Source organism: Podarcis liolepis (genome assembly GCF_965112155.1).
Source record: "Podarcis liolepis genome assembly, chromosome: 8".
In the NCBI taxonomy this organism is placed as follows: domain Eukaryota; kingdom Metazoa; phylum Chordata; class Lepidosauria; order Squamata; family Lacertidae; genus Podarcis; species Podarcis liolepis.
Genome location: NC_139560.1, coordinates 73,967,950 through 73,983,685, shown reverse-complemented (window position 1 = coordinate 73,983,685; position 15,736 = coordinate 73,967,950). Strand labels below are relative to the sequence as shown.

The following is a 15,736-nucleotide window of genomic DNA, read 5'->3' as shown; positions in this document are numbered from 1 at the left end:
TGATTTCCTTCCACACAAAATTGCTGTTACTGCTTCAGGAGATGTTGAAGAGGGGAAGGCACATATATCCAACATATAACACAACAGGGTAGGGGAATTACTTTGGTACACTGCTGTTGTGAATTAGCTTATGAAAACAGAAAGCCCTAAGGACCAAGCTAATGGGACATAAAATTCCTCATCTGTGGAAATTATTCTTTTTTATTGGTCCTGTTATTGCTATTAATAATAAGCTTTCACTTCTTTGAGGCCCTTTTTGCATTCATCTCTCCCATCGTACGGTGATTTCGGCGCAAATCAATTTTCTCTCTTCCTTGAATAAGTGTGTTGTGAAACAGAGCTTGAGAAAGCATGCTAGGGCCATAGAGTCAGCACATTAATTTCAAAGGAGCGACCTTGCTGAGCGAAGGTCAGCTGTTTAGAATGTCAAAGCAACCATTTAAGGGCACTTTGGACATTTCCACAAAGATTCATGTTCCAAAGAATTTTTAAAAAGTGCATGCATACTCCCCATCGACACTGCCTTCTCAACCGGTTTGGAAGGGTTCATCATAATGGCAGCAGGCAGGCAGGCTTTGAAGTGTGGAACTACTTTCAAGTAGCCATGCATGTTACGACAGGGAGGTGGAAAATTGCTAGGACTGGTACCAGAAGAGATTTACTTTCTGAGGCACCAGACTAAACAAGGGAATAACCACCGGTGCACTGTCATCATCATAACGCAGGTGCTACAACTCCACAGTTTCTACTGCATTCTGTAAGCTGCAGTCAGCTGACTCAGCAACAGCCAATTACCTATTTCACCATCAAAGTGGAGTGACAGGGTCCCTCCCTAGGATGCGTGTGACATTTTCTCTACCCCAGTCTTTGTTGGACATCTATGCTCTCTCTCTTTTGTCTTCTTCTTCTTCCTCTTTCTCCTGTATTCATCCCAAATAATAAAATCTGCCCTTGCAGAACCATCACCGCAGCCATCTTTCGGAAATTTGGCAGGTTTCATTACATCAGGAGGGGTGACCATGCCTGTAAATTGTAAGTAATTCTGGCAGAAAATCAAAAAAGTTACAGACTTTTCTTTCGTTTTGTGTTTTTTAATCAGATGTTTAAAGTGCCTTCCATGAACACCACTGGATGCATCCACCTATGGTTTGGCAGGCTTAATCCACTTTGGAGGGGCTGCTATGCCTGCAGATTTCATCTACTTTGGCCAAAAGGGCGGTAAGTTCTATCCATTTTTATATTACCCATTATAGAGAAAAGGGCGAAAACAGATCTAAATTGGTCCTGAATAATGAGTCAAATTAGGAAGACACAGAGCAGCTCCAAAACACATCAGTCTGCTTCCAAAATCTATATATTGAAGTCAAATATTGTGACTGGTGAACACTCCTAAATGATATTCTCTCTCTCTCTTTCTCTCTCTCTCACACACACTTCATTCTTGCATTGCATAGCTCTCTAAAGATTTTTGAAACAGGAAAATATAGGGCATATGTTTCATTTGATTCATCCATACAATTCAGTTAATTGGGAGAAATGAAAACCCAACTGTGCAGACTCTTTTGACTTCTGCACCTTTTTCTGTTCCTCTCACCATGCCCTCCAGGCCTGCATCTATCCCTGCTTTTACAGTACTAGAACAAGTGACACAGGGGCACCCCAGTCTAATGTAATCTTACTTTTAAAAAGTATTTGTTCATGACTGGCTGCACCAGAATGTGGAGGAGGATGCACATCTAAATACATATCGTGTTGAAAGCAATGCAATACAATGCAAATAGACTATGGGCATATCCACACCTACTTTTCCTCTACTCTTTCCAGGCATGTTTCTGAGCACCTATTATTATTATTTTATTTGCTGGAGATCTTTCCCTGTGAAAACCTGTTCTTTAAAGCTCAGTCAGAGACAACATCAATCCATGGAAAACCTGAATTGACGATTGCTCCTATTTGGCTTTTAAAAGTGGGAAAAGCTCTGGGTGAAAAAGCAGGAAATGTGCTTGGAGACAGAGTATTAAACTGCAGACCTCTACCTGGAAAGAGAAGGGCAAAGGGTTAAGTGTGGGAAAGACCTATACCTACACTCTGGTGTGTACATGACAAGGTGTGCATGAGCTTGCTTACACATGCAGATCTATTTAGATAGATGGGACATTGGTGTTTAAAAGCATGCCAAATGGTGAATTTCTGATGGTGAAATGCCACCAGAAATATCCCACACCATCCCTGGTGGATTAATGCAGGAGACTACAGCACATGTGGCAGGCTCTATTGGGGACATAGAATGAATTTGTATACAAAAAAATTCTGGATAACTAGTGGATTATGTAAAGGCTTTACTGTACCTGCAGAACAGAGTTGCCAAGTTTTAATTCGGCAATTTATAGGCAATCCAGCCATTCATTGCACCAGTGGGGCAGAATGAGGGCAAGACCAGTGGTTATGACCAGTGGGCAAGCATCTCATGAAGAACTGTTTCCCAATTCTCCGTCTAATAATTAAGATTATTATACAGCAAATTGGGAAATAAGTCTTTGTGGTTTTTGAAATCTCTCATTATCCATACACAATCTTACAAATGCATTTTTCTCAAATGGAAGGCAGTAAGATATACTCTGTCCATAACAGGTTTTGTTACTACTTATGGACAGAGCTTTGGAAATACGAACAATCAATTAAAAAACAAAACACTATGAGCAGTTGGCATCTCTGCTGCAGACAAGCTATGATATTATTTACACATACCACCTTAGCTATACACAGCAAAAGGGATACCCAAATAATCCCCTCCATCTGACTAAACCCTCCAAAAACACCAGTAGCCTTTCTCTGAATACGAAGAACATTCTGCAAGGACTGTATTATCCAAATAAGAAATGTATACTTCCATCACTTCTCTCTCTCTCTTTTTAATTCTTGAAAAAGTGTAACATTTTGATGAACATTTTAAATATTCATTGACTTCAGTTAAAGACTGTGGGCTTTACAACTTGAATTGGAATAACAGCTTTTTAAAACTTTCCCTTGTGAAGTGTAGGCATAAGAAATGTGATGTCCTGGCAGACAACTTGCTTCCTTGGTTAAAAAACAAAACCAAACAGAACACAATCTCCACCGAGTTGCAATCGCTGGACAGACAGAATCCAGCCACTGTTCTACACTTTTTGTTTTAAAAGAACCAGAAGTCAGCGTGCGGCTATTGCTTCTCGACATAAAAGTTAATGTCCTCTTTATGTCAGTTTCCCTTAGCGCCATTTGCTGCAGTCATTTCCACTTTAAATAGTAAGAGTTTCAATAGGCACTTCAGTGGAATTAAGAAAAATCTACCACTCTTCCACCACCATGCCGGAAAGCTATCCTTCTTTCTGTGTTGTATCGGTAAATTGTAGCTAATAGGCCTGAGGTTGTCTCAGTGTGATTCCAAAGTAATAATAAAAAACAAAATCCACCAAGAAAGGAAACAGATTGTCAAGGATGCTCCTTCCCTTGACAAACAGGTAAACCAAGATTGACGGTATGATAAATATAGGAGCTCACTGGGACAGCTGCTGTCTCTTATAATCAAAGGAATCCTTTCCTATAAAGCTTGTTTATTTTAAAATTTGTTGTAGGTTTACATTTCTTCCCCCCTCCCTGCCCCCAGCTAAGTGACTTTATCCGGATTATAACTTTCTTCTTCTCCAAACATGTCTGCTAAGACTTTAAAACGTGGTCCCCAGTCACTCAAATAGTCATAATCCTGATCTGCCTCGGTTGCAAGCGAATCTATAGAGCTAAGAGACTCAGCCACAGATCCATTTCCTTCATAAGCGTATGTCGCTAGTGAGTCATAAGGGGGTGCTGAGGGATCGCCGTCATTTTCTCTCAGCCTTTGATTTATGAAATCTCTGATATTTGTGTTGTCCTCTGCGGGTGGTCTTGAGCGTGGTAAGCAGAGAGCATCTGGCTTTATATCCCTGCGTATTTTGTTATCCTCAATTGCTTTTGGGTTCCTCAGGGCCCCGATGTCGAATGCCTGAGTGTCCTCCTCGCCACCTCCTTCATCATCGTAATGGATGACGTTGTCTCGGATGTCTTCTTTAGAGGTCATGAGAGTGTCTTTTTTCTTCTGCCGCCTCAGCGCCACGTACAGCACCACGATGACTAAGACAAGAAGAGAATGGTAAATTAAGAGCGGAAGGAGTCCGGCTTTCTTCCAATAAAATACTGCATCACCTTCTAATATCTAGGAACTGTCAGGGGTGACTCACAAATTACTTTTTGATCTCAGGTATAAACAGGACCTGAGTTGAAATGGCAAAATGCAGGCCTGGCATCGTCAACTGCAAATGGAGCACATGGATTTTCTGCTTTCCTGACAGCCATGAAATGGGGGAAAGATCAGATTTATTTTTCTGTTTTTAACAGAATGGAAGCCTGGGCATTTATTTTTTAAAGAAGCCACTTAATATTTTTTTTAGAAAGCATTGTGATCCTTACATTCGATACTGATTGCACTGAATGCAACCCTAGCTGCAGTTTACAGATTATTCTGTACTATGTTTATTTAACAAAATGTATATGCTGTTGGATTGTAAAAAAAACCCCTAAAACTACAACCCACACATCTCTAAGTGCTTTGCAACAATGATTATAAGAGCTCCACTTAACACACAAACACAGATGTACCCATTCACAGTTGATGGTGCCATGCTAACATTTTGCCACATAAATCTAATACCTGTGGTTAAGGTTCCCATTGTCATTTCTCTGCCTTTAAACTCCTCAGTGCATTGCAGGGAATTGTCCAAGCTAATGTGGTATGTGAGCTAGATAACTATTATGTCTTATTCCCCTTTACCAGCCTTTAATTATATCCTTTAATTGTATCAAGGAAATAGGCAACCTTGGATACAAAGGTCCTAAAAGCCTACAATAATCATGTACCATGGGGCAGGTAAGCATATTCTGACTCCCCATTCAGAGCTTATTGGGCTTTTGTTCAAGAAACCAATTTAAGCAGTTTCCTGTGTAAAATTAGGGATAATAAGATAGCCTTTAGACAGAGGTCTTACTAGATGCAAATTATCTTTGTTATAGAGACTGGTAAAAAAAGGGTAGCATTGGAAACAGCAAAGCAAAGGATTATTTAGGTGGACACCTTTAAACATTGCATGAACTGGGTGCAATTACCAAGTGAACCTACCGTATTTTTTGCTCCATAGGGCGCACCTAGTTTTCAGAGGGGGAAATCAAGGAAAAAAATATGATATCCCCCCCCCCCAGCTCTGGGAGCAGCGGACAGGCTGCAGGCAGTCTGTGCGCTTCTCCCAGACCTTCTCCCTGCTTTTGCGGGAGGTGGGGGAATTCTCCCACCTCCCGCAAAAGCCCGCAGAAGCCGCACACTCTTTAAAGGGGATGTGCGGCTTCTGCTGGCTTTTCTAGGAGGTGGGAGAAGGGACTGATGCAGCCAGTCAGTCCCTTCTCCCTCCTGGGGAAAAGCCCGAGAGAGGCACGGAGCTTGTGTGCGGCTCTTGATGGCTTTTCCCGCCTGACTCCCCCGTGCATTCGCTCCATAGGACGCACACATATTTTCCCTTGCTTTTTAGGAGGGAAAAAGTGTGTCCTATAGAGTGAAAAATACGGTAACTGCCTCCCACCCAAGTCTTATTTTCAGGCCATTCAGAATTCAAAATAGTGCTGAATACATTACCTCTAGGCTCCATAAGACCTTGATCAGTCTAAGACACCCCAGCTTAAGGCAAGCCAGAGATACCATCCTTTTTTTAAGAATTCAGAAAGTCTCAGATCAAGAGGTTCATGTCTCTGAGTCTGAGACAACTGGGCATGTATATCCTAAGATAATATACTGCAGAGTATATGTCACGTACTCTATCATACAGTGGTGCCTCACAAGACGAAATTAATTTGTTCCGCAAGTTTTTTCTTCTTGCGAGTTTTTCGTCTTGCGAAGCACGGTTTCCCATAGGAATGCATTGAAAATCAATCAATGCGTTCCTATGGAGACCGTCCGGGGACAGAGGGGAAGCGCCGTGCACCTTCCCCTCTGTCCCCGGACCTGTTTAAAGCAAGGGGCGGCGGGGAGAAGATTGCTTCTCCTCGTTGCCTGCCCCGCAATCTCCGCGCACGCCTTCCCCTCTGTCCCCGGACCTGTTTTAAAGCAAGGGAAGGGGCAGCGGGGAAGAGAGGGGAAGGCGCTCTTTTGAAGCAAGGGGCGGAGGGGAGAAGATCGCTTCTCCCCGTTGCTGCCCCTTGGTTCAAAAGGGGTCCGGGGACAGCGGGGAAGACGCGCTGCACTTCCCCGCTATCCCCGGAGCTTGCGGGGCAAGCTTCGTTTTGCGAAGCAAGCCCATAGGGAAATGTGTCTTGCGAAGCGGCTAAGAAAACGAAAAACTCCTTCGTCTAGTGAGTTTTTCATCTTCTGATGCGTTCGTCTTGCGGGGTACCACTGTATATGCTATATTGCCTATACATCCTCATCCTGATGTCTTCCGAGTGCTGTTGGACTATCACTCCCATCATCTCCAAACTTTGGTCATCTGAAGGGCACCAGGTTGGGGAAGGCCATACAAATGATTTTCATGTAATTATTGCCAATGCTCATGCTTAAGTATACAGTCGTACCTTGGTTGTCGAATGTCTTGGTACTCAGACGTTTTGGATCCTGAACACCACAAACCGGGAAGTGAGTGCTCCGGGTTGCGAACATTTTTCGGAAGCCGAACGTCTGACACGGCTTCCAATTGAGTGCAGGAAGCTCCTGTAGCCAATAGGAAGCCACGCCTTGGTTTTCAAACCGGTTTGGGAGTCAAATGGACTCCCGGAACGGATTAAGCTCGACAACCAGGGGTATGACTGTATACAACATTTAGTACATTGCCCCCCCCCCTTTATTCCAGAGTGGTTCCCAAACAGAATAACCTTAACTACACATCTGGGAATTTCTGGGGGATCCAGTGAAATCTGGAGAATGCATCAAACTCTCCTTTGAAAAAGTCCGCTTACCTTATTTGGTAGGCGACATTGCGGCAGGGCTCCAGGTCCTGCGTGACCCAGCCAAGGGCTAGAGACTGTCACGCTCCATGCCGTCGGTGCTGGGCAGGGCCCTGCTCAAGGAGCGGGTCTCACCAACCAATCAGCACAGATGGGAGCATGTCTATTTTGAATTTAAACTCCAACATGGCGGGGAGGCCGTCCTCTCGCGCCATTCACCGGATCCGAGTTTCAGTACATGGTATCTAATGCTATATGGCTGTGCTCATGAAAACTCCCACCCCTAAAAGCAGCTTACAGGAACTGCCTTTTGGGAATTTCGTAACACAGCTGAGGAATAGACTATGTAATACCAGTGAAACTTCTTTCTGTAAAAGAGTACTAACCTAGAAGTATAACAATGCACAACAGGATTGCAATCAAGGCTCCTGTGCTGAGTCCGACTGGCAGGAAGATTGCCTCGACATTGCACGAGAGGATGGTGCCATCAGAGTCACATCTGCAAACCCGGATTGTCATCGTGTTTGTACTGCTTTGTATGGGGTAGCTGCTGTCTTCTATCACAACTGGAAGGAAATATAACTCTTGCTGCCGGCGGCTGTACCCACTTCTCCTGGCCACAATTCCAGCTGTGTTGTCTGGAGGGGGGAACAAAAAAACACTACAGATAAGGTTCTTGCTCTCTCCTTGGTGTCATGACTTGAAAAAATGCAGAACATTGAGAAACTTATGCCTGGCATTGCAGCTCCTGTGCACTGAAAGCAAGAGTACCCTATTTCTCCCTCCCTTCCCCCGTAATGTAAACTATTGGAAATGGTGAGAAATCATGTTGTTCTTCACTGTCAATAAGGTGGAATGAGGGTGGGGGAAAATTGCAATGGGGTGCCATCATATCATGCATTCCCTGTTTCTAGGATTGTGGGAGAGAGAGGAGGGGAAATCATTCTGTTGCTTCCAATGTCAATCTCGCATGCACCTTCACACTCAGACATGGCCTATTTGAGGTTCCACAATCAGTATAGTGTCTATGCTTCATCATTACCCAAAGCATCACATTCAAATGAGATGCCAGGTAATGGAATCCTCTCCTCTCTTCCCTGGGCAAATGGTAATTACTGTGACTCTTCTCCTATAAAGCTGGCTCAGTTTGACAGCAGGCTTGTCATAGCACACAAAAAAGATGAAAAACAACAACCAAAAAAACCCAAAACCACCCTAGGGGTAACTATCTTTGCCACATCTCTTGCTTTCCCTCAGGTCTGCCTGGATACCCTTCAACGACTGTGAGAAGGGAAATGTGGCTTTCTTGCTTTGCCAATTTCCACTGGAGGCACCTTAGAAAGGTAGGAAACCTTCCCTGATGCAGCACCTGCTCAGAAGAGATGATTAAGAAAAGTCCCACCAGAAATCAAACTAGACACTCAATACCATCAGAACATTTGCCAGTAATCTCTGATTAAGGTGAATGCAGGCCTCTGTGAGTGGTGTTTCTCGCGCTTTCCCTGGTAGGGGCTGGGTTATCGCGCCTTTCCCCTGAATCAAAGAAACCCAGTGAGGGAGAAAACTGATGTAAAGATTAAAAGGATTAAGCAGGGAGTGAGATTAGAAACCAATTTGCTGGCAGGTCTGATTGGGATTGCCTGCGGTGCTCTCTCTCCTGCCTTATTATCTCTCCTACACTCGCTAGTTCACAGCATCTCCCACAACATTACATGTCTCTCTATACTGGATGTTTTTTCTTCCCTCTTTGAATGCTGCTGCAAAAGAATTGAGAGATGAACTGACAGATCCTGTTTCCTCGTAGATAGGCTCAGATCCCAGTGGAGCCATCAGTTGCTGAGTATCTGAAGACAAGTGTTGCTTTTAGGGGAAAGTCTGTGGGTAGATGTTATGACATTATAAGTAGGCCTTGTGCAGGTTGCAGCCCAGCAGCCTTTGCCCTCCAGATGATTTTGGACTCCAACTCCCATCAGCCTCATCTAGCATTGTGAAAGGTTGGGTGTTGTGGGGAGTTGTAGTTCAGTACCACACAGAGGGCCGCAGGTTGTCCTGCATGAAAAAGATTTCAAGGCTGGCTCACACATGCCATGTTATGCATATTTTATAGTTCAGGACCTTTTTTTAAGACGGAACTCAGTTCCGGCACCTTTCAGTTGGGTTCCGCCACCTCACAGATGGGCGCCATTGCAAGAGAACGAGGGAGGCGTTCGTGATGAGCTCCCACAACTCTTTTTCTAGAAAAATAGATAGATAGATGATAGATAGATCTATCTATCTATCTATCTATCTATCTATCTATCTATCTATCTATCTATCTATCTCTTTTTCTAGAAAAATAGTTCTGATATAGCTTATCATAGCTACCATCTAATTCTTTAGTAGGCACAAAGTTGGTAAGGACTCGGCTAGAATGTATGAGTCCAATTCAGACTGAACGCAGGGGAGACAATCTCTGTACTTTTCACCACCCTACAGTCTAGCTTTATTCTTCACAGATGTGATATAATCTGAGGGTTGATTGGTGGCACGGTGCAAAGTAATTGCCAGATTTGCACCACCATTGAAACCACAAGTGAAATATATGTCTAGCATTTTATATTTATGGCATCATTAAAGTACATAGTGGGTAACAGCTTTTCCTTATCTCGCTCAGCTCACTATTCTGTCTCTCTGATGGATTTGAAGCAGAAACAAACTGGGCAGGGCAGGAAGCTAATGTCTGAGGCCGTATTGAATGGTTGGGTCCAGGAGACTCTGGTACTCTATAGCAGGAGTATCCAGCATGGTGTGTTCTAGGTGGTGCTAGACTCCAACTCTCATCATTCCTGGCAATTGGTCATGGTTGCTGGGGCTGATATGAGATGGAATCCAGTGGCATCTGCTCTCTTGTAAGCTTGTACAACCTGTGACCCAGCAAGGCACGCACAGGCCACCAGTCATGTATGTTCATCTATTCAGATGTTTAAGAGATCCAACATCACCAAGGATGTGGCAAGCCCAATAGGGCTTTGTGAATTTTGATATGAAATAGCCTGAGCTGTACCTTAGAAATGCATAGTTTCAGGGAGAATACAATTAGAGATGTATATTTTTACATCAAAATGCATTTTTTTATGCAGTTTTTTTTAAAAAATGCAGATAGATACAGAACCAAACATAGTGAAAATGTGTGAAAGGGACAGTGGCTGGGGGAAAAAGATGGATTCATCCATCTGTCGAGGCCAGTATACATAGTTGGTGAGAATTATTCAGCCAAGAATGTCACAAGATGCACAGATAAGATATAGACCACATTCCCTTTTGTGTGAAGAAGTGTTGTCATTAATTGTGCACCTTTCTGGTAGGTGCCAGTAATTTTGAGGAAATAAATTACTTTAGCTTTAAGGATTAAATATACTGTATTTTTCGCCCTATAGGACACACTCCCCCCTCCCAAATGAGGGGAAATGTGTGTGCATTCTATGGGGTGATTGCAGGCTTTCGCTGAAGCCTGGAGATCGAGAGGGGTCGGTGCGCACCGACCCCTCTTGCTCTCCAGGCTTCAGGAAGCAATCCCCCCAGCCGCGCAAGGTCCCAGAGCGATGCCGAAGGTGCGCGCACCTTCGGCATCACTCTCCGACCCGTTGGGCGGGTGGGGTTGGGGGAAGCTCTGGCTTCCCCCGCCCCCAAGCCACGCAAGGTCCCAGAGCGATGCCGAAGGTGCGCTCACCTTCGCCATCGCTCTCGGACCCTTTCTGGGGGCTGGAGGTGGGGGAAGCTCGGGCTTCCCCCACCCCCAGCCCTGCAAGCTCTGGGAGTGATGGCGAAGGTGCGCTCACCTTCGCCAGCACTCTCCGACCTGCTCTGGGGACTGGGGGCGGGGGAAGCTCAGGCTTCCCCCACCCCCTCGCCTCTGCAAGCTCCGAGAGCAATGGCAAAGGTGCGCTCACCTTCGCCATCGCTCTCGGACCCTTTCTGGGGGCTGGGGGTGGGGGAAGCTCGGGCTTCCACCACCCCCAGCCCCTGCAAGCTCCGAGAGCAATGGCAAAGGTGCACTCACCTTCGCCATCGCTCTCGGACCCTTTCTGGGGGCTGGGGGTGGGGGAAGCTCGGGCTTCCCCCAGCCCCGCAAGCTCCGGGAGCCACTCTGGCTCCCATTCTGGGGGCTGGGGTCGGGGGAAGCTCGGGCTTCTCCCGCCCCAGCCCCGCGCCTGGGGGGGGAAAATAACAATTCCCCCCCTTTATTTCCCCCCAAAAAATCTAGGTGCGTCCTATAGGGCGAAAAATACGGTACCTTAGATTATGAAATCACATAAAGAATCAATATGAATCTGCAGGACTCAACTATCTTCCTCTGTGTCCACTGTGGCTCTTGATATTGACATTGATTTTAATAAATGTTACACACCCAACTAGGGTCATTCTATGCTAAGACTATGCTACTAAGCATAGTACAGATGGTGCCTATTTCTGAGCAGTTGTCCTTCAGTTACTCCAAACCTATTTTTCTCCTCCCCTTTCTCCCTTGCTTTGGAGTCTTTCACCATGATGCTCAAGCTGATGGAACTCCACCACCTTTTTTGTCTAGTAGACCCCCAACACTCCTTTGTCTGTAAAACACTGTTCTCATCTCCCTTGTGTGATATCTGGAAAACAATTGCATATTGAAGCAGCTCACTGTCTCACATATAAATAGAAGGCTGTAGCCACCAGAATAACTGAACAAAACAATTGTTATCATCATCATCCAAAATAGAAACTTACTTCTGAAATCGTGGACTGTGAAATTTGGCTTTGTAGACACCTCAGGAGAGAGTCGAAAGGAGAATCTTTGTCCAGCAGGTGACAAATCCTTGTCTGCTGCACCGACAATCTGAATGACCTAAAACCACAATGGAATAAAAACTTCAGCACACATTTCTGTGTGAAAGGAAATGTCTTAATTTGATTAGCATGCTGTAGACATTAATTTGGACATAATGCACCAAACTGAAACACAGGTTTTCAGAAAAAAAGAAGGGTTTCACTAACATATCTCCCCAAAGAGAGAAACTCAAAATGTAAAGCTTAAAGTTAACATAGGCTGCAGTGTTCAAACCCTCTGTAGCTATTTTCTGCAAGAGTTCTGACTTCATTTGACTGTCAGTTGGTTTAGTTGCTGAGGTGTTCTGGAATATTCATGTCCTTATGGTTCAGCGCATCACCTCATTGGGGTTGACTTGCTGGGCAGCTATGGCCAGGGGAGGGACCAATCCAACCCAGGAACTCACCGGGCCCCTCAGGGGTATGGCAGCTGACCTCTTAAAAATCAAGGTTGCCCACCATTGCAGCATTCCTTCAGTTTTGAGAGTCTTCCACTGAGGCATCAGGTGGCCACTGGTTTACATGACTAGGAATGAATTTTACTCTCAGTCACAGCTGGCCCTTGGTTGAGAGGTTTTCACCTTTTTCCTCCGTGGATAGTCGTACCTTGGTTCTCAAATGCCTTGGTACTCATGCGTTTGGTTCCCGAATGCCACAAACCGGGAAGTAAGTATTCCAGTTTGTGAACGTTTTTCAGAAGCCGAATGTCCAATGCGGCTTCCACTTAACTGCAGGAAGCTCCTGCAGCCAATCGGAAGTCATGCCTTGGTTTTCAAACAGTTTCAGGAGTCAAGCAGACTCCAGGAATGGATTAAGTTTGAGAACCAAGGTACAACTGTATTTTAAATTGTTGTTACCCACCCTGAGGTCATTTATGATAAAGGGTGGGAAAGAAAATGTGCAAACAAAAATAGAAGAAAAACTGCAATTGGTTGCCCTGACAGTAATCTGAGCCAGTCTTTTCCTGTGGGCAGAACTCACCAAAGGGAGGCAATCCCTGAAGGTAAAATAGACAGGGGGCATGATGTTAGCACTGTTAAAGATAATGGTTTAATGTCCTGAAATGGGAATGTTTGCTTATGTTAAATTGCCTGGAGTTCTTTGGCAATAGCTCTCTCATGTGATTGGCTAACTGTGAGTCATATGAGAGAGGCATTCCATTCTGTTGTGACTGTTACTCAAGTAACTGTCATTTTTAACTGCTTTCTGCTTCTTTCTCAGTGTGTGTGTGTGTGGGGGGGGGGAGAATAGCTGCTGAGAGAAACTTCACAGGATGCTGCTGAGGATGGTGTATGTTATTGTGATCTGTCTGAAATGAAATGCACAAGAAATCCCTAAATGTTAATAGGGAGAAACCTGTGCTCTCTATAAGGAACAAAGTGAATAAATATGAGATTTTAGATATGTTTTCAGTTTTGAGTCTGGACATTGCATATCATCAAAAATGTTGTGTATTGAGTCAAAGGATTTTATATCTGTATTATTATTGTCTGTATTTGCATTAGGGTAAAGTAACTGCCTTTTGGTTTCAGAGGGTACAGCTACTGTTGGTTCATTTAAGCTGCTGTATTTGGATCCTCTGTCTTATTGGTTTCCTCCAAAAGGCAGGACTGTGATTGCCTGATATTGTTCCCTCCAAAATGTATCCTTTCTAGCTAGTCCCCTGTCCCTATAAATGTAGCTTTCCCCTCCTCAGGTCTCAGTCTTGTTTGCTTTAATAAAGAAGTGTTACTAGAGAACTGTCTCCAGCATATTATGTCAAGAGCGCTGAAATCACAAACCCACGTCACAACAAAAAATGATATAGATATATAGATTTTATCTATCCATCCATCCATCCATGGCAAAGTTTGACCATCCTCCATTCACATCAACCTCTGCCATCAGCCTTGAGTGAAGGCTAAGCTGCAAGGCCTACAGCCTACCAAGTTAGCTCACTCTGCCACATGACACCTATCTCCTTTTTATCCCTGCACTTGGACCAGCTCATATGCGGATGGTTGCAAGCATTCTCCTACAACTGCTGACACTTTGCTCATTTCAGACAATTTCAGTAGCACTTCTATGCATTTATTACATGCCACACAGAAGCAAACACTGTGGAAGGGGCTCTTTAAGCAGTTGCCATGGGCAGTTATTTAAACTAGTTACTATCTATACTGAGGAGATTGAAGAAATGTTTTGTTGTTTTTTTTGCTCCATAGGTGTAGTAATTCAAGTAACAGAATTGTTGAGGCTGCAAATCCCATCTCCTCTGGGCAATAGTGTTGAATGATGGGTTTTTTTTTGTTTTTTTAAAGTGCCCGGAGTCTTGGAACTCTCCATTTGATTCTGCAAGGCTTATAAACAGGACTATATATGGTAGAATATAACAGTGCAGATATTCTTGTGTTTATTACCATTGAGCAGCACCTCAAGAAAAGTAGGGTTTGGGAAAACTTAATGACCGGTGGGGGGGGGGGGAATGAGAAGCAGGGTTAGCAGAATTTACACCGGCCGTATATTTTATTTTTCAGTCTGCTAACGTTTTGCTCATCCTGGCAAGGAAATTGCTGTCTTTTATGAGTTTTGTTCCCAGGCAAGGGGAACTTGTGATTATACTGCCTAACTTCAGTGGATCCCTGGGGGCCAGCTATATATGGTGGCTGAATACATCTTTTGGAGAGTCACAGTTAATTTGCAGAACAGTCGATACACTATCTTTTAAGGTGTCGACCGTACAAGAAATGCAGTTATCAAATACAAGCCTGAATGACTATTCAGCCTGCTGTCTATTCAGCCTGCTGTCCATACATTGAAGTCTGCCAGGTGCTGAACATACACCTCTGTTTCTGGCAGTCCCAGGCAGGGAGCTATAAGAGGTGGTTTTTCAAGCCTTTAATAGGCCACAACGTAGTTTGTGGTCTGTGCTTGGCTTGGTGGGTCGCAGGGTATGTCTGCCTGATTCAATAAATGCAGTTTTAAGACTGTGACTAATGGGATTCACTAAAAACTGAAAGTTCCTGGTTAAAATAGCATCCCAGCCACAAACTTGCTATGTAGCTTTTGGCAGAGACTGTTTCCCCAGTTTTAGCTCCCAATATACAACACGGGGATAGGAGAATACTGGCTCACTTTTCAGGGTTGTTGTAAGCATTGCTCAGATAAATATTATTTTTATTCTGAGTTGTTTTCAGCGCAGCCCTCTCTCTTTAGAAATGCATTCAATATATAAGTAAATAAAATACCTCAAATACTCAAAAGGTACAAGACCAATAGTTATCGTTAAGTAGCTTTTGTTGTTGGTTAACCACTGCGCATGATTACAATCATTCCTCATGACTACATCCACAGGTAACATTAAAAAGGAGAGACATACCTGTCCTGGCCTTGCATTTTCACACACATAGGACTCATAGGGCACTGCAATTTCAGGAGGAAATTCATTGACATCTAGGACATTTATGATGACGTTGACCTTGCTGGTTAATAGTGGATTGCCTATTAAGAAAAATAAATCAAAATAAATTAGGTATGGAATACTTACGACATCTAAAGCAGCATTATATATTCACATAAGGCAGTGAAAGGCGTAATTACAGATATATCTTAACATGGCCTTTCATATTGGTCTGGCAAATGGCTCACTCAAGAGGGGTTGCACCTAACAGTCATACGAAGTTGGGGCAGAGGACCAAACTATATAATTTCTATATAATGCTTATATAGAAACATCTAGCACTTCCCCTTTATGGGCTAAAACTGGCAGTGCCATAAGTAGGATGTGGGAAAAGAGTTACAATCAGTTACAACACAATACAGTGGTACATCTGGTTACGAACTTAATTCGTTCTGGAGGTCCGTTCTTAACCTGAAACCGTTCTTAATCTGAGGTACCACTTTAGTTAATGGGGCCTCC

General features: G+C 44.0%; 1 protein-coding gene across 10 annotated transcripts in view; it reads right to left on the bottom strand.

The window, feature by feature from the left end:
- Positions 1 to 892: 892 nt before the first annotated feature.
- The window catches only part of CDH12 (cadherin 12), a 601,545-nt gene continuing 586,701 nt past the window's right edge, over positions 893 to 15,736 (bottom strand). For 7 of the 10 annotated variants that reach the window (XM_083519265.1, XM_083519262.1, XM_083519269.1 and 4 more), the window contains 4 exons: positions 15,197 to 15,318; positions 11,740 to 11,857; positions 7,383 to 7,634; positions 893 to 4,146 (listed from right to left, as the gene is read on the bottom strand). In XM_083519265.1, coding sequence (XP_083375391.1) covers positions 3,647 to 4,146; positions 7,383 to 7,634; positions 11,740 to 11,857; positions 15,197 to 15,318 — 992 coding nt within the window. In that variant the 3' untranslated portion in view covers positions 893 to 3,646. Of the gene's footprint in view, positions 4,147 to 7,382; positions 7,635 to 11,739; positions 11,858 to 12,819; positions 13,259 to 15,065; positions 15,084 to 15,196; positions 15,319 to 15,736 lie in introns of those variants that run through there. The other 3 variants (XM_083519263.1, XM_083519270.1, XM_083519271.1) reach the window with 3 other exon arrangements.